This window comes from Rattus norvegicus, chromosome 19 (genome assembly GCF_021556685.1).
Source record: "Rattus norvegicus strain SHRSP/BbbUtx chromosome 19, alternate assembly SHRSP_T2T, whole genome shotgun sequence".
NCBI classification, from domain to species: Eukaryota; Metazoa; Chordata; class Mammalia; order Rodentia; family Muridae; genus Rattus; species Rattus norvegicus.
In genome coordinates this window covers 45,459,939-45,479,323 of record NC_141552.1, presented here as the reverse complement: position 1 = coordinate 45,479,323, position 19,385 = coordinate 45,459,939, and the positions used below count along the sequence as shown (strand labels likewise).

At 44.4% G+C, this 19,385-nt stretch overlaps 2 protein-coding genes across 2 annotated transcripts in view; one reads left to right on the top strand and one right to left on the bottom strand.

Annotated features, from left to right (window-relative positions):
• Positions 1–9,313, top strand: LOC147999425 (uncharacterized). Its single transcript, XM_087596695.1, has 6 exons — positions 1–20; positions 84–161; positions 5,544–5,604; positions 7,228–7,377; positions 7,545–7,578; positions 8,674–9,313. The coding sequence occupies exons 1-6, from the start codon at positions 1–3 to the stop codon at positions 8,724–8,726; spliced, it is 396 nt and encodes a 131-aa protein (XP_087452821.1). The 3' UTR covers positions 8,727–9,313.
• The window catches only part of Ednra (endothelin receptor type A), a 108,119-nt gene continuing 93,022 nt past the window's right edge, over positions 4,289–19,385 (bottom strand). Inside the window, exon 10 of the transcript XR_015643282.1 lies at positions 4,289–5,561. The gene's annotated coding sequence lies outside the window, so the exon portion shown is untranslated. The remainder of the gene's footprint in view (positions 5,562–19,385) is intronic.

Sequence of the window (19,385 nt, the reverse complement as noted above, 5' to 3'; positions counted from 1 at the left end):
ATGCCCACTGAAAATGATTGGCGTGGCTTCAAGCTGGGCTGGGCTAACCTTGTCCCGCAACGCAAAGCTTTATGATTGGTCAGCTACGGAGGAGGGCGTGGCCGTAACCTAGGTTACCGAGAGGGCGTGGCGAGGGAAGCAGAGGAGCGCAACAGAGGAAGGTAGCATCGCTAACTTATCTAGTCCTAGTGGTTCCCTAAAAGGCTTCCAGAGGTTGTAGGAACTGGGGACGTTTCAGAAACACCTGCTATGTTCTTGAGACTTTACTCCATCTTAAGAAAACTCATAGTGAGGGGCAGTCATTGTGGAGCAGAACTTGAAACAGCCTTTTTTTCCTCAGAAGACTTCCCATTTGTCTTTAGGGGTAAAGTCGGAAGCCCGCTGGAAAAAGACAGAATAGGAAACCTTTGTTTAGATTTCAGTCAGTTGTTAGAGTTTAGAGTCCTAAGGAGGAATTTCTCTGCATAATTTCTAGACTGAGCAGAAGAACCATTCTAAAAACAAGCTTATTTGGAAGTAACCGCCAATATGAAATGTTCAACTTTGGAACTTGTGTTTAAAAAAGTCTTACTCATTTAAGATCCAAAACGTTGGTATTCTAATATCTATACACCTAAATCTTTTAGCTGTATAACTGTCGAGATCAAATAATGGCAAATGGGATCTTAGTCTTTCTCTCTTTTTTCTTTTTTTCGGAGCTGGGGACCGAACCCAGGGCCTTGCGCTTGCTAGGCAAGCTCTCTACCATTGAGTTAAATCCCCAACACCGATCTTAGTCTTTCTAAATCAAGGGAAAAGTCAAGCATCTGAGTCCCGACTAGACACATTAACACTGCCTATATGGTCATTTTCTGAAGTGAAACACTACTCAACACAGTTTGTATGAGTTAATCTGCATAAAAGTAGCGAGTAGCGACCGGCAGTTTTCTGTTTCACGAATGAGAAAAGTTTCAAGTGATTAATCTGTCCAAATATTGTCCTATTAAGTAATAGAGCTGTTGGGGTTGGGGATTTAGCTCAGTGGCAGAGCGCTTGCCTAGCAAGCGCAAGGCCCTGGGTTCGGTCCCCAGCTCCAAAAAAAAAAAAAAAAAAAAAAAAAGTAATAGAGCTGTTTTCTCTGGCCTTGGACTCTGCTTGATGTTTAAATATTTGCCATCCAACCAGGGGGAATTCTGCCTATTACCCATGTAGGCAAAATGCGGTGGGCCAGAGTCTCATATGTATATTGATGAAATCACACAATCTTCAGTTACCAGAGCCTGGAGTCTGACTTCTGTAGTCTTTTTTTTTTTTTTTCTTTTTTTTTTTTTGTGATCTCTATTTGCAACTTTCCTTAAAGGGGCCATAGGACTTTAGTTTGGTCCACATTTAAAGTTTTTTCTTTCTTTTTCTTTATTTACATTTCAAATGTTATCCCCTTTCCCGGTTTCCTCTTTGGAACCCCCATCCCATCCCCCGACCCCTGCCTCCATGAGGGTACTCCCCAATTCACTGACTCCCTCCTACTCACCCACTCCCACTTCCCCACCCGGGGAATTCCCCTACACTAGGGCATCCAGTGTTCACAGGACCAAGGCCCTCTCCTTCCATTGATGCCCAACAAGGCCCATCCTCTGCTAAATATAGGCTGGAGCCATGGGTCCCTCTATGTGTACTCTCTGGTTGGTGATTTAGTCCCTGGGAGCTCTGGGGTGTCTGGTGGGTTGATACTGTTGTTCTTCCTATGGGGTCACACTGAGGTATTTTATATTATTTGGGACTATTGTGAAGGGTGTCATTTCCCTAATTACTTTCCCAGTATGTTTTTCCTTTGAGTAGAGGAAGGCTACCAATTCGTTTGAGTTAATTTTATATCCAGACACTTTGCTAAAGTTGTTTATCAGGTTTAGGAGTTCTCTGGTGGAATTTTTGCGGTCACTTAAGTATACTATCATATCATCTGCAAATAGTGATATTTTGACTTCTTCCTTTCCAATTTGTATCCCTTTGACCTCCTTTTGTTGTGTGATTACTCTGGTTAGGACTTCGACTACTCTATTGAATATGTAGGGAGAGAGTGGGCACCCTTGTCTAGTTCCTGATTTTATTATGATTGCTTTGAGTTTCTCCCCATTAAGTTGATGTTGGCTACTGTTTTGCTGTATATTGCTTTTACTATGTTTAAGAAAGGGGCCTTGAATTTCTGATATTTGCAAGACTTTAACCATGAAAGGGTGTTGAATTTTGTCAAATGCTTTCTCAGCATTTAATGAGATGATCGTGTGGTTTTTTTTCCTTTGAGTTTGTTTATATAGTGGATTAGGTTGATGAATTTCTATATATTGAACCATCCCTGCACCCCTGGGAAGAAGTTGAAGGACCCTAGGGGCTTTCACCAGCCTTATACCCACAACCTCAGGTCAAGACTAGGCCAAGAACCAGTTCCTTGCCTTGAGTCAAAGTTAGACCAAGTTCCTTTCTCCACCCAGTTCTCAGGAGGAGCAGGAACATTCTTGAAAAACCACAGTTGGGGTTGGGGATTTAGCTCAGTGGTAGAGTGCTTGCCTAGCAAGCAGAAGGCCCTGGGTTCGGTCCCCAGCTCCGAAAAAAAAAAAAGAAAAAAAGAAAAACCACAGAATGTACTGACTGGTAGTCACCTGACCCTCTGGTCCCAGATAGAGTTGAAGTGCGTGTCACATGCTTGCTAGCTAATAGATTCAAAGGTCAATATGCTTAGCCAATAAGTCTAAACTGTAACCTTACTGATATAACCTGTACCCCTAAAAAGTATAAAAACTGCTTGTTATAGCCATTTTGGGTTGTCTTCCTAGAAAACCACTTTCCATGAGAGGTTGATTGAGGGTAGACCCTGACGTGCTGGAAAAATTAACCTCTTGTGTTTGCATTGGACTCCGTTCTCATGTCTCCCTGTGGGTGTAGGGGGGTTGTCTCTCAGTAGATAAGACTCACTTCAAGCCTTACATTTGGTGCATTGACTGGAAAGCCAGATTCCTCCTATGAGGTTCGGTGGTCACAGGAACAGCTGGAGCTTTATGTCAGGTACCACGGTTATCTGTACCCATGTTGTCTGTCTTGCTTTTGGTTTGCTCTCAAGCATCTGTAAGGTGCTCTGTCTGTAAGAGCCTCTGGTCTGGTGTGGTAAAATTACGGCTAGCAGACATGCTTTAAGGTCATGACTGAGGGGAGTCTGGATTGAGCTTCAATCCCCCACCCCTTGGAGGGAGTTGGGAGAACTCTGCTCCTCTTGGAACCTGCTAGACTCGATACCATTGTAAGCTGACTGAGTTGCCTGATTACCTGGTTTATGTACCTGTGGCAGGGGCAAGCTGTCTCTGTGTTGATTGTCTTTCTCTGTGTTCTTGGACTTTGACTTCAACTGATGCTATTTTTGGACACGGGACAGACTGAATCTACCTTGTTAAACATCCTAGTTTACCACTGGAGGGAAGTTGGGGAAAGAGGAGAAAATTTGTCAGTAGCAGTAAAGAAGTAAAGAAGGGCAGATTAGTTACTCTCTGCTCCTCCGAATGGCAACCTTCGGAGTAGGATGGCCACCTGTAGGGACACTTGGTTTACAGGTGATCAAAGTAGTAAAGGAAAGAGTCTTTAGACCAGGATTCCTTGGGCACCCAGATCAAGTGCCCTATACAGTTACATGGAAGGATCTAGTGGAGGACATCCCCTACCTCCCACCCCATCTAGGATAAAAACTTTTTGTCTCCAAGACTCTTACACATCCTGACCATGAAGGAGAAGAACCCTGTAGAGACCAATGAGTCTGTAAAGAACTTCCTCCAGGACCCTTCCACAGTGGATCTGATACTGGTGGATCCTTTACCACCTTACCTCCCTACCATGGCCAAAGTTCCCATGTCCCCTCCTCAAGGATCTCCCTTGAGCCCTCATCAAGCATCCTGTTACACCCCACCCCTGGATCCAGCAAGGCGGGGGGAAGGTGGCTCTCAGAACCGGGATGGGCCATGGCAACCCAGAGCAAAAGGACCACTTCACCTGATACAACAGTGGCCCTCTCCCTCTGAGCCTACAGGCCCATAAATAAGGATGGCAATCAGGCCATGCAATATTGGCTTTTCTTTTCTTTTCTTTTTTTCTTTTTTTTTTTCCCGGAGCTGGGGACCGAACCCAGGGCCTTGCATTTGCTAGGCAAGCGCTCTACTGCTGAGCCAAATCCCCAACCCTGGCTTTTCTTTTCAAATTGTACAACTTATACAACTGGAAGGCCCAACAGCCCCCCCCCCCCTTTCAGATAACACCAAGGGGCTGATTAATCTCAGACTGTTTTATTTATTCATCAGTCCACCTGGGATGATATCCAACAACTCATGAGAGTGTTCTTCATGATCAAAGAGAGAGAGAGGATAGTACAGGAAGCCAGAAAAAAAAGTCCCAGGGTTACCATTGATTACCAGGCTATCATCGACAGCAGATTTGACTAGACCTGACTGGGACTTAATATGGCAGGAGGTAAGAGCACATGAAGGTCTACCACCAGACTCTGTTGGCAGGTCTCAGGGGGGTCGCAGGATGACACACTAATTTGATCAAGGTACATGAGATTAAGCAGGGACCAGAAGTGTCATCCTCAGCCTTTCTAGAGCGGCTCATGGTGGCATTCCACCAATAAACACCCTATGACCCCAGCAGTGAAGAGCACAAAGCTAGTGTGACTATGGCTTTTATAGACCAGGTTAATAGAGATATCAGGAAAAAAAACTTCAGAGGTTAGAGGGACTACAGGATAAGTCATTGAGAGATTTAGTGCAAGTTGCTGAGAAAGTCTACCATAACAAGGAGACAAGAGAAGGAGCAGAGAAAGAGAAAAGAAGATGAAAAAAGAAAAGTGACAGAAAAGGAATTTACAGAGAATCTTGGCTACAGTAGTTTCTTAACCCTATTCTTCACATCCTGAGTGACTCCCTGAGTCCTGTCACAAAAGGTGACTGTAGAATGCTTGTCCCATCACTCACCACTGAGATCTGCGTCACCTGGGGAGAAACACACACCAAGCCTCTGAACCAAGGTCGGGCGGTCCATGGTTGCCAGAAGTGGGGGAACAAAGGCTCCAAGGGGGAGCAAAGGATCTGACAAACAGGGAAGACAGGCCTGCCTATTCACGGGGGACGACGACATTCTCCTCCAGGAGACCTCCAAACAGCCAAACTTGGGGAAAGCAGAGAAGAGAGACTCTAACCAAAGAGAGACAGAAAATCCCTTGAAAAGGACCAGTGTGCATATTGCAAGGAGAGGGGCCACTGGGGCTGAGAGTTTCCCAACAAATGGAAGCCAGGGGCAGGAAATCTTAGGCCTTGGAAAAAGCACCTCATTGGGAGCGATGCCCTTGAAGCCCTCCATTATTGATGTTATTATTATGGTTAGTTAAGTAAACGTTTCTTACCTCTCCACTCCCTCTATTACCCCTGTTATGGTATAAATTCAGCCTTGGGAAAAATAAAATTGTCACCTTGATCAGACTCTTGTCTTGGCATCCTTTTTCATGTCTCTTGTCCCCCATTCTCTTCCAGGTATCTTCAGCACCCGTCCTGGACAAATGACACCAACGTGGGGCATAAGAGGAGTTTCAAGGTGAGGAGCCCGGCCGGGGCTGATGCTTTAACAGCAAAAAGATAGTGGAGAGTTAGTGGTTGTTTTAAAGACTATTATGAGACTTTTGGCCCTGAAAAAAAAATTCCAGTTGCTGCCTTCAGTGGCCAGACCTTCAACACTTGCTCACAAAAGGAGAGCGTTCATTAAGAGAAGTTCTTTAAGGGAGCCTGTCTTATCTGCTGGCCCTATTCCGAGAGAGGAGTCGGTCTCCAGCATTAAGTCACCTTCCCTGTTATTCATCATTGACCTAGAGAGTGCCTCTGAATCTATCCCCGCAGTAGTCAGTTCCTGCCCCCTGTGTTCAAAATGCCCCAGGTTGGGGAGCAGGGGAGCCCCTAAAGTAGTTTCAGAGAGAGTCTGCAGCAGACTGTGAGGAACTTGTTTTGCCAGACAGAACTCCAGGATGATAAGAGGAGAAAGTCTTGGCATTGGCTCTTCAGCTTACTCCAACTGGAGGCTGTGACCAAGGTCAGGATCAATGTTTTCTTTTCCATGGACCTCTAACCCAGTGAGACAGCTTGGTGAAGGACTGCTACTGCAGTCCTGGGAGGCTGTAGTTCTATTAAAGGTCAGTACTCCAGTGTTAGCAAACTCTTTATTGGATGTAAGAGGCAGGAAGCCCCGCTTAGCTGTGACTCCTGCCTCAGGAATGGCGGCAGAAAGAGTCCTTATAACCAGTTATCTCTAATTATAGCTTACTGTCTGATAACGAGGCTTCAATCAGATCACAGCCCCCTGGGCAAGCCCCCCTTCAATACTCAGATGCTATTTTCTCCTGGTCTCTTGGCTCAAGGTTGCCAGGCATGTCTGACAGCCTGGAAGAAACTTCCCCCCTAAAGCAGACAAGTCATACAATTCTTTTGTCTGTTATTTGGCACCTAGCACCCAGGTCTAACCATCTCTCCATCCTTTTGTTATTAGTTCTTACTGGTAGCCTAGTGTCCTTCAGAAGCTGGGTCTCTTGAGAGGCAGAGCCACCAAGCTGACACTGAAGGGAGTTACTCCTTAAGGGAAAATCTAAGTCCAGAGAGACAGCCAGTAACAGGCAGGCTGCCCCTCTGCTTGCCTTTCTGTTTCACAGATACCACATGGAAATTTGCTCAACCATGTTCATAGCAGCTTTATTTGTAATAGCTAGAAACTGGAAACAACAGAAGAATGGATAAAGAAAATATTGCAATATGCAATAGAAAAGATCCTGAGGGAGGTAACCCAGACGCAGAAAGACAAACATGGTGTGTGCTCACTTATCAGTGGACGTTGGTCACAAAGTACAGGTTAACCATGCTACAATCCACAGTCCCAAAGAGGCCAAGTGACAGGAGGGCCCAGCAGGGGACATGTGAATCTCACTGAAAAGGGGATTAGAATAGACATCACAGCTGGACAGGGTGAGGAAGTGGGGGTGGGGTATGTGTGGGGGTAGGGATGGGAACAGGAGGAATCAGGTATGGGGAGGACAGCGGGAAGGAGGGAAAAAGTACTGGGTTTTGTTTTGAAGTTCTGCATTTAAACCAGAGATAAATATTTAAGTTGCTGTTACCCTTACCCTCAAAGGTACTTTACTAGAGTTACTGGATTCATGACTATCATGTTCTCTAGTTTCCTCACAAGAAAAGTGATAAAGTGTCTTCTGCCACCCAAGAGATTTCACTAACGAAGGCGACTAGCTGTGGAGGAGTAAACAACCTATGCAGTAAAAAATTAACTCATAAAAAACATCGCTCCTCAGATGAGCTTTCCAGTCACGTGGTAGGGAAGCTCTCTTCTTTCCCTTCCTTTTGCTTTGCCCTCTCCCCTCCCTTCCCTTTCTCTTCTCCTTAACTCCTCCCTCCCCCACTTCTTGTATATCATGCTGATCTCAAACTTACTAAGGTTGACTTTGAACTTCTTTTTTTTTTTGTTCTTTTTTTTCGGAGCTGGGGACCGAACCCAGGGCCTTGTGCTTCCTAGGTAAGCGCTTTACCACTGAGCTAAATCCCCAGCCCCAACTTTGAACTTCTGACCCTTCTGTTTCCTGAGTAGTGGGATTATAGGCCTGAAGTACCAAAAACAGCTTGTGCAGGGCTGGGATTAAACTTGGTGCTTCATGTACTCTGAGCAACTACTCTGCCAACTGGGTACTTCATTTTTATTATTTATTTATTTATTTATTTATTTATTTATTTATTTTTATTTCCACTGGTTTTGTTTTCAGATCAACTTAAGTGATGCTTCTGAAGTATCAAGGTGCAGGTTGAAAGGAATGGAAATGACAGTCCCCCCCACCCCCCGTGTGTGTGTGTGTGTGTGTGTGTGTGTGTGTGTGTGTGTGTGTGTCTTGAGATATGGTCTCATTCTCATTACCTAGAAAAGTTAAGAGAGAAAATTTTTGTGGATATTTTATAAATAGTAAGAAATAAAAAAATAATACTGAAGGATTTTTACAGTTTTAAATAAAAATGAAACATTATGTGTGCATTGCATGACAAACTGTGATGATCCACAAAGAAATCTTAGACCTGTATAAGGGGAGATGTTAATCCCACCAGGTCAAAATAAGATCCCTTCCTCAAATTTTGAGCCAAACTTGAAGCAAACTTTAATCAAATGCTGGACAGGAAGATGGACTCTGGTCAGGTACATTCCTGGTTTCCCAGAAAATAAATCACATTTTACAGAGGCTTAAAAAGGCATCCCCAGAAGACTTCCCTGTCAGGTCCAATCTCAGGGAAGCATATTTCCTGACATACTTCCTGCTTATGCACCTACTGCCTATATGTGATCAAGCACATTGGTACAGTTGAGTCAAACAAACTTGTTAGGGTATAAGGGTCCACGACTCACTGAAGATTGATACTCTAGATTCAAATAGTAGGTAAACATGAAGGACCCCAGTTCTTACTAAAGGGTAAGAGCTATTAAGAGGCTTGGCCTGCTAGAAAGTAGGTAGGTTATGGGGACTCTGGGGACTTTCGCCAGTTTTACACCCACTGCCTCAGGTCAAGATCAGGCCAAGTACCAGCTGCCTGCCTTGGGTCTAAGCCAAGTTCCATTCTTTACCCACAGTTCTCAGGAGAAGCAGGGACAGGACATTCTTGAAAATCCACAGAATGTACTGACTGATAGTCACCTGACCCTCTGGTCCCAGATAGAGTTCGAATGCATGTCATTGTCACGCCCACCTCGGCCGGCAAGGAAGACGCAACACAGTCGGATTCTTCTCAACAGCCTTTATTGCAGGACCACCTCTTTGCTGATATGGGGACCTTGAGCGGCAAAAACGCTCGCCTTATATACACAACAGGCTGTGGCTATGCTAATTGTCCTTCAGGGATTGGCGGAGCACGAATCACCCCACTATCACCCCTGCTATTTGTCCTCCAGGGATTGGCGGAGAACGAATCACCTCACTAGAATGGTACCGTCCCGGCCAACTGACTCCAGGTGCAAAACCCGTGCATGCGCAGTACCATTGTTCACCACAGGAGGGCGCCCTACATGTCATGCTTGCTAGCCAATAGATTCAAAGGTCAATATGCTTAGCCAATAAGTTTAAACTGTAACCTTGACCTGTACCCCTAAAAAAGTATAAAAACTGCTTGTTATAGCCATTCGAGGTCACCTTCCAGTCACTCAGCCCCACGAGGAGCCTAATTGAAGTCGACCCTGACGCGCTGGAAAATAAACCTCTTGCATTTGCATCTAACTCTGTTCTTGTGTCTCACTTGGGGGGTCTCCCAGTACTTAAAACTCGAGCCTTACAAACAAAGAGTGATTTATTCTGCAGAAGCCCAGCATGCTGGGGGTGGGGCGTCTCCCATTACCAAGATAGAGAGACCTCTATGTGAGTTCACAATTGAAAGCACATTAGGGGAGTTCCAGGGTAGGTGGGCTCTTTCTTTATCTCTAGTCAAGTGCAGTAGTGAGAAGGGGAAAGTATAGATCAGGACTTCAATCTGTAACGGTGAACAATCCATTGAGATAACGCACTACCTTTAGACCAGCCTGTCTGATTCCTCAGCAGGATGAGACATCCCTGTGACTTGTTATCTCTCACAAACAACAGCTTTCGATTCACGGCTTCTGGCAAATGTTTGGGAGAGGAAGGGCTCGGTTTTATTTAAGGGGCAGGCCACTGAGAGTTTGACCGTGCTCTCCAGTGACTACATCGGTAACACTTGGTTTATCTATATAGTCGGTTTATTTGCACTGGTTTTTATTTTCAGATCAACTTAAGTGACACTTCTGGAATATCAAGATGCAGGCTTAAAGGAATGGAAATGACAGCCCCCATACCGCGTGCCTGCGTGCGTGCGTGTGTGCGTGCGTGTGTGTGTGTGTGTGTATACTTGGTTTTTGTTTCCCTTATTTTCATTTTTACTTTTTTTTTGGGGGGAGGGAGGTCATGGTGAGGGAAGCTGGACATGAAAGTATCAGGAAGGGATTGTAAAGGTGCATGATGTGAAACTCCCAGAGACTCAGTAGAAACAAACAAACAAACAAACAAACATAAAAGCCTAATAATAGCCTTCACGAGTGTTCAGGAAGTATCGGTCCCTGTTAAAGGGGTTTACAGGTTAGTGGTGGTTTTTGTTTATGCATTTCTTAGGCCCAGTAATTAAAACTTAAAACGTAACTTTGACTCTCACAGAGGATTAGCGGGAAGGTTTGTGCTAATGTGGACACACACTTTCCTCTTATAAAAGAGAACATTTAATTGGGGCTGGCTTAGAGTTTCAGAGGCTTAGCCCCTCATCAAGGAGGCATGGAGACAGGCATGGCATTGGAGAAGGGGCTGAGAATTCTATATCCGGATGGCAGGCAGCAGGGGAGACCTAGTTTGAGTTTCTGAGACCTCAAAGCCCACCTCTAGTGAGTGACACACCTCCTCCAAAAGACCACACATCCCAGTAGTGCCATTCCTGTGAGCCTTTGGGGCCATTTTTTATTCAAACCACCACAGGTGCTGTGTCCCCAAATATCCTGTTCTTTCCTCAAGAGATTGCACTTTGAGGCATCCTTTGCAGAAGAGAATGTGCTGTGTGGTTCAGACCACAGAATCTGAGGTGAATGGCACATGTTACTTTCAGGCTACGGTTTGAATCTGAACTCTCAGGTTTGTTTGTTTGCCCCTAGCTGGTAGTGCTATTTGTTGGGGACCTGCAGAGCCTCCCTGGTAGAGGCAGGTCATAGAGGAGGACCTTTGAATGGTATACCTGCTGCTGGTTCCTGCCCTGCCCTCTGGTGTCCCCATTACACATTTCTGATGCCATGAACTGAGTAAGCTGTTCTTCCATGCCTTCTATGCCCTGATTGTTGGAAACCCTCAGAAATCGTGAACCAAAGTAAATTTTTCTTCCCTGAAGTGAGTTCTGTCAGGCTTCACAGTCACAGCAGGGTAAAAAAAATAGCTGAGAGAGCCTCCCAGCACCTCTTCCCTCGCTCTGGCAAGCCATACCCACTAAAGCAAGTGCCTCTGCACTGAGAGTGGTCAAGAGCTGACATTTCCTTCACATAGCATGGAGGAAAGAATTTGTTTTGTTTCTTGTGTGTGGGTGTGTTGTCTGCATGAATATACAAGTATCATGTGTGTGTCTGCTGCCCATGGAAGATAGAAGAGGCCATCAATCCCCCGGAACTGGAGTTATGAATGGTTGTGAGCTGCTGTGTGGTTATCAGGAACTAAACCCAGGCTCATCTGCCATATCCTCAGCCCTACAGGAAAGACTTTTAGAGACTTGGAAGGGAGGAGCACAAACACAGACTTTTCCCCAGTGATGCCAGAGAAAAGCATTGGTACCACTGTGACCACTTCCTGCCATCGTAGCAGCATTTCCCAGCCCAGAGTATCCAGAGGGACAGTGGATACAGATGGAAAAGGTAACCGGACACAAAAGGAGCCAACTTCAGGATGGGAAGGAAGCAGAGGACTCCATTACTTAGCCGAGGATTGAAGGCTGTGAGGTTTGGCCCTACTTGCAAGCCGGGATAGTTTGAGTGATGAACGTCACCCAAAGACTTGAGTGTTGAAAGGCTTGGTCTCTATGATGATGGGAAGTGGAGGTAGGTCCTTAGGTCTCTGGGGGCAAGCTCTCAAATGGTCCCTTTCCTCTATCTTTTGCTTCTTGGCCATGAGATCAACCGTTTTCTATGCCCTGTGCATCCTACCATGGTTGTCTTAACACCAATGCCCAAAGCCCTAAAATTTAGGGGTCTATCCAATCAACCTTGTAATATGCGAGCTAAAATATTAAACTTGAAAACCAGAGTGAAATCTCTCTCTCTCTCTCTCTCTCTCTCTCTCTCTCTCTCTCTCTCTCACACACACACACACACACTCTACAATCAGAGAATAGAGGACCAACTTGAGCCAACGTGGCAAAGTTGTTTGCTTGCTCTCTGCTCCTCAAGAGAGCACATGAACCAAGAGTCATCTGAATAACAGTGAGGTCATATAACCTTAAAGGAGATTTGAGAAATAATATCAAAGGTACAATTACCCCAGACTTGTAAAGGAAAACACTATCAAGGTAAAGAGAAATAGTCATACTTTGTGTTACCTTCAAACAATTGTTTTTGAATGAACACTAATTGTCACACAATTCTAAACATGATTTCTTACTAATATATTCAGGATTCCAGCAAAAAATACACGCTAAATTAAATCACATGAATAGAGGAGAGTTTAATGCCAGGGCTGTTTACAAAGAGTGTTAGCAAGGAGCACAGAAGCCATCTGGGAGAGATCTGCAATGCATCTCAAGGATATGGTGTTAGACTGAACAGAGTGGTGCTGGGTGGTATGCGTGGACACGCCCCCAGGGGAAGTGCAAACAGTTTGTCTTCCCCTCGTATCCAAGCATTGCCCTCTACTGGTGAAATTCAGTAGAAACCAAAGCGAGCCTCACTGGTCTTGAACATGACAGAGTAGGGGAGGCTGGGCTGAGGTTGTTAAATAGAAGGAATCTAACTCAGTTGGAAAGCCAAGAGTATTATGAACAGTCCTCAGTCTCAAATCCTCCAACTCCCTAGTGCTTCCATTGCGGGCTAACTTCCATTATTCCGTTTGGGACAGACCTCTGCCCACTCATATACACTATATTGTTTACTTTTATTGTACGCCCGTTTAAACATTGATTCGTGTTTTACTTGCTAGTGTCTTCTGCGGTTGGTTGAGGCCCCTCAGTCCCCACTCCCAACTTACCCGGAGAGAATACCATCTGTTCCGACGTTTGAATGAGCCTCATTTGTGCCTGGTGCAGACTCGACAATTATTTCAGCCATCTCCATGACTGGTTCTCCTCAGCTCGGCTTCATTGAACTGAATGGCCATTGACACTGAGCCTTCCCTTGATAGGCTCAGCTTTGCATAGTTGGTCACCTCGCATAGAAATGTCTGCCTCAAAAATCAGTTAAAAGTCACTGGAAGGGAGCTGCTGACCCATTCAAATTCATTGCATTTGAATTTCAGCTGTACCGTCACTGTGTTTTTAAAAAGTGTGATACAGAATGACAGATGTCATGAAATCAGGGCTGTGTGCCTCTGGAAAGAGCACATGAGTGACAATATATAGATCTGAAGTTTACAGTGACCCTGAGCCGACCACACTGGCCACAAGGCATGGTCGCATCTGTGCCTCATGTATTTCTATAGAAGAGGTGAAACAAGGCAGAGCGAGAGCAAATTTTGACCTTGATAATAAGTAGACTTCTGTGCAAGAATATGTAATACCCACAAAAGTTTGGTGGCTTAGTTTCTTTCCAATAATAGTTCATCTCTAATATTTCTAATAATGAGCTGTTATGTTATTACATATCGCATTATTTATCTATATTTTTGTCTTTATTTAGGATTTGGAGAATTTCAACTTTAGGAAGAGATTGTGATTTTCATATTCAGATTATTATTTTTAAAAGGTTTATTTATTTATTATATACAAGCACACTGTAGCTATCCTCAGACACACCAGAAGAGGGGATCAGATCTATTACAGATGGTTGTGAGCCACCATGTGGTTGCTGGGATTTGAACTCAGTACCTTTGGGAGAGCAAGCAGTCAGTGCTCTTAACACTGAGCCATATCCCCAGCCTGTATTCAGATTATTTTAAGGTTGGGGAACTTAATGGTTTTGTACTTGTGTGTGTTGCGTGTGTACATGTGTGTGCATGTGTGCATGTGCGTGTGCGTGTGCGTGTGTGTGTGTGTGTGTGTGTGTGTGTGTGTGTGTGTGTGCACATGCACATAGGATAATGGCCCTCTCTTTTACCCAGGCTTTAAACCTCTCCTTTATTCTCCTAGCATTGAACATGATTCTCAGTATCAAGGGAATAAATGATTAAAGAATAATTATTAGATAAAATCCTCATCTTAACTTCTGACTCCTTCATGACACTGTTGTGATTAGTGATTGGGACAGGCTAGCATAATGGCTGTTTATATCTTATATCTGTAATCTACTCAGTGAATCAGCTTTTAATAGACTGGGGCTGTGTCAGGCAAACCCAATTCTATTCACTTAGCTTGGCATGGTGATTTATACGAGCATGCTCAGTATGTGTTATTCTTGGTGGATAATTAAATCCTAAAAACAAAACTATTTTTAATCCTCTTTGTGTCCCTCCATGTGTACCCTTCCCTTTCTCTCCTCTGTCTGTCAGGTACACGCATATCACTGCACACATGTGGAGGTCAGAGGACAGCGTCTGGTGCCAACCACTGCCTTCCGCATTGTTTGAGGTAGAGTCTCTTGTTTTCCAACCTGGAAGTAACTGCAGCAACAGCGAGCAAAACTCCTGCAAAGAGTGAGATGACCTGGAGACAGTGTAAGGCACTGGGTGGGGGATCAGAGTGCGTGTGAGCTTCTCTTTGTGAGTATCCCGCACACCTCAAAGGGCAGAGACTCCCCTTTCCTCCACAGGATTCTCAAGGGTGACGCCATCTCCCTCTCCAACACTGCCTCCCCTGTTGAAGAGCATGGGGAAGCTCCGTTTTGTGGATTTATCTATCTCTTCATATGTCTCTTCATTGTCACGGCTTCATCCACATCTCCCATGATCATATTTAAATGGTGATCATAGGCATGTGGCCTGCCTCAAAGCTCTCGGTCATTTCTCATCTTCACGTTAATTCTCTCATCCAAGCTCAGCCTGATTCGATCCAAGGACTCCTCTATGGTTATCTGTTCAACTATGTTATCCACCATGTTTGGATCTCTTGTTATATGATGCATGCACCAGGTTCGCTGCTCTGGGACCTTCTGGGGCATCTCCCACTTCTGTCTCAAATCTTGGTGTAGTACTCAGATCAAAAGTACATACTACTGTCTGGGTTCCTGGGGTTCAAACTCAGGTCTTCAGTTTGAGTAGCTCATAGTTTACCCACTAAGCCATCTCCCCAGCCACCCCTATAATGTCTTTGAAGGTATGGAATGTGGTGTTCTTGGAAAGCTCACTACATACTGGCAAACAGAACCAATAGAACTACTGGGAGGGAACCCTGGAAACCCCAGGTTACTAACTGATAGCTCTAGGGCTTTAGGAAAAATATAGCTTTGAGTCTCTGTTTCCTTCTCTATAAAATGGGAACAAATAAGGCAAGCAATCTTGAAAGGCCGAGATAAGCCTGCAGAGACAACCTTAGAATAGTTGCTATATCCTAAGTTCTGATAACTCAGTGATCTTCCTCACACAGTGGGGTCTCTGCTCACCACTCTACTTTCTTCTGAAACTGCTTCCCACTTTCTCATCCAGATAGAACAATGGGGCGAACATGGTCCTGTGCAGCCCAACACCTGCTCACCAAGTCCTTTTCTCAGGATTTCTGGGCACCAAGAAACAGAGCTAGGAGTCTCTCTATGAATGTAGCTGAAGGAGCCACTGAGGTAGAGACTGGGAGTTGCCAGCAGTGTCCTCTGCAGTGGGGACAGGTCGGTTGCTAGGGAGATGAGTAAGGGAGCAGAGAGCAGGGAGGACGAGACACCCACAAGACCTGGATGGTGTTTGAGTTTTCATTTCCTGTTTTCAATTCTTCGACAACTCCAGGATGCTTACAAGGGATTCCTTTCCTCTAAGCTGTGTACTGCGCTCTGCTCTGGATGCTTGGTTGGGCTGTGAATTATGTTCTATGCATGACTCTGAGTTATAGTAAGAATGAAATTTATAAAGACAGAGGGAGACTAAGACAGTCACTCTCAGGTCACCATGGTTAGAATGGTGAGTGAGTCTCTATTTGTTCCTGTGTTTTAGATCGTGTCTGGCTTATCTTCCTCAGCTGATTACCAAAGAGCAGAAGCAGCTCCTTTCTGTCCAGCCGGGTCCTTGGCTGCAGAGCAGAGATCACACAGAGAAAATGCAACCTGAGCTTGTCTTTGAAACTTGTATCCCTAGCCTCCTTAGAGTTCTCTGCAAGCTTTAACAGCCCCTCACTCCAGTTCTTTAAGAGGATTAGTTTGTGACTCTTCCTCAAACCCTCTGATCACCATTTCCTTAGCTGTCCCTCATGTGCACAAAGCCTGATTACTAATATTCTCTAATATTCTGGAAGCTATGCTACAAACTTGACCAGCACGGGTAGTTAGTGCTTAATTCTTCTCTCAAGCTGAGTCACATCAGTCTTTCCTTTTTTTTGGGCATAGTTTGCATTCCTTAAATGAAAAGAGACAAAACAAAGGGGAACAGTAAGATAACCCTATAAAATATTTCTGTGTTTGCATGCGTTTGTGTGTATGTGTGTGTGTATGAGCACATGTGTGTGCCTATGTGTGTATATATATGTATGTATGAGTGTAATTTGGAGGAGAGATTTAAAAACACAGTGGAAAAATCCAGGAAGGTTATTGAAAGTCTGGAAAAGAGTCAAATAGAAGTGTCAAAACCAAAAGGGCCAGTCACTCAAAGGATCAAGCATCATCAATCAATGGGCAGGGCTAAGTAGAACCACTTTTAGAGGCAGTTAAGGAGAAGGTGGAGACAATAACACATTTAGATATGCATAAAGGAAGAAATTAATAAATTAAAAAAAATCAAGATTTCTAAGAACTGTGGAATACGTTCAAGACATAAAACATAAGCTGCAGCATAGAAGGAGTTGAGGTAAAAAGGGAAAGGCAGTTTTTCTAAAACATTATTGATTGATTGATTGGTGTTTTATATGCACTATGCCAGTGTGAGGGTGCTGGAGTTCCTGGAGTTTCAGGGAGTTGTGAGCTGCCATGTGGGTGCTGGGAATTGAACTGGGTCCTCTGGAAGAGCAACTGGTGTTCTTGACCACTGAGCCATCTCTCCAGCCCCCCCCCCCCCCGCCAAGGCAGAGACAATTTATTCAATGGGACTGTAGTAAAAATTGTTTCAAATGTAGGAAATGAAATGGACATCCAAATACAAGAGGAACTTAGAACCTCAAATAGACATGACCTATTCATGACATACCATAGCCACGATGTCAGAACTGCAAAACAAAAAACTCAATAGTAACAGCTATCTGTCGTGGGAAATGTCAACTTGCCTACAAAGGTGGACACAACAGAATAGCATCATGTTTCTCATCACCATTCTCAAAGCCAGGGAAATGTGGAAGAATATATTTCAGTCTCTGAAAGTTACTGCTAACCAACATTGCTATTCCCATCCAAGTTACCTTTGAGTCAATGGAGAAGCATGAACATTTCAAGACAAGTACAGACTAAGCAGCTCCTGGTAGCCAGGCTAGCATGGTGGAAAGTAAAGGATCAGCTTCAAGGAGAAGAACTGACATCAGAGCTTCCCAAGCTGTTCCACAAAATAGAAAAGGAAGACACTACCAAACCTCTAATGAAGCCCTTACTACCCTAATACAAACACTGGCTATACAACTTCAGTATAAGGGAAATGAACCAGTTTTCCTCATGAACAGAGACACATTTTCCATACAGCACTGAAAACAAGAACACATTAAAAAGATCGTACATCACGACCAAGTTGGTTTCATCCCATGCATATAAGGGTAGATCACTATATGCAAAGCAGTTAACGGAACAGGACAAATAAAACTTAGACCGAAACCACACGGCAATCTCAGAATACTCAGGAAAAGCATTTGAAAAAGTCCAGTATCTTTGGGCATGGTAGGGCACACCTTTAATCCCAGTACCAACACTACTTAGTGAGTTCCAGGACAGTCAGAGCTATGCAGTGTGACCCTTCCTGATAACATTTCTAAGGAAATTAATGATAGACTATGTCTCTTTTTTCTTTTTTTTTCTTTTTTTCAGAGCTGAGGACCGAACCCAGGGCAAGTGCTCTACCGCTGAGCCAAATCCCCAACCCCTAGACTATGTCTCAAAGTAATAAAGGCTGATGTAGCAAACCAATATTCAATATTCAACACACACACACACACAGCACACACACACACAACACACATACACATACACACGCACACGCACGCGCACACACACACACACACACACACACACACACACACACACACACACACAACTCAAATTTATCTTTGGCTACTGAGCAAGTCTGGGGCCAGCCTGGAATACATGAGAAACTAACACCACCACCAAAACCCAATCAAACCAGTCCAGATCAAACCAAACCAGATCAGAATGTGTGGTTTGAAGTGTAAAGGGTTTTTGACCAGGATCATACTTCTGAACACTCGATTCCCGGCTGGTGGCAATGTTTTTGGAGGTTTGGAACCTGGAGGAGACTAGCTGGAGGAAGTGGGTGGCTGATGGCCTGACTCAACTGCCCGTACTGTCTCTGTGTTTTAATCTTCCCAGAAGTGAGCAGCCCTTCACGGCCTTGAAGCTTTGAGTCACTATTGCTGCTATTACTTTCTCTGCTGTGTGATGTGCAGTGGCCCCGTCAGCCAGGGGTCTGATAAAGTTTTCCTTCTCTATGGTACAATTCAAAAGTCCAATTGGTTACACTTCTTGTCTCTATTTGAACAGAGTTTGCACAGCTGCCTGCGATTGGCTGAGACTTGGCTACGTGTCACAATAGGAGGTCACAATGTGGCTTACAAGTGAGGTTGCCACCAGATGTATATGGTGAAGCTTTGAGACTAAACCTAGTGGAGTTGTAATGTAGCCTAAACACTTTAGAGAACTATTCAGAAAAATTCCAGAATCTGGTCTGGAGTAGCTGCTGGTCCCCAGGAGTTTGCTGAGTATATATTGAACTGTCACTGTAGATGAGGAACTCACCTGCCTCCATTTTGAAGGCAGGAGTCATTGTATTGTAACTTTTTTTTTCCCTTCGGAGTTGGGGACGGAACCCAGGGCCTTGGGCTTGCTAGGCAAGCGCTCTATCTCTGAGCTAAATCCCCAGTCAGGAGTCATTGTATTGTATTATTGAAAATTAAGTTTCCATTTACTCTAAGAACGGGGTTTCTGTTTTTAAGTTTGTTTCCTGGAGTCTGAGCTGTCCCAACCAATGACATTGACTTGTTTTTGAAAACACTTAAACCCTTCCTAACACCACCCTGCCCTCTCTAATCCCGTGGTGGCTGTTGTGTTTGTGAGATTTTTTTTTTTTTTTTGGTACTTAATGCTCCATTGTCTTCTGTAAACCTGCTTTCAGTGATTTTACCTCTTAAAAAGCCCCTAAGAAACGAGGCTGGGCTCAGGGCTGCTCCGTCTCTAGCTGACTTAGGAGACAGCTGCTGGCTTTGCAGAAAGAATCAAATTATATCAAATTTGAAGTCTTATGATAAAGGCATTTTTTTTCCTTTTGACCATTTTCTTGTAAACCAAGAGAAAAGACTCCTCCCATAGCTGACAACTACTTA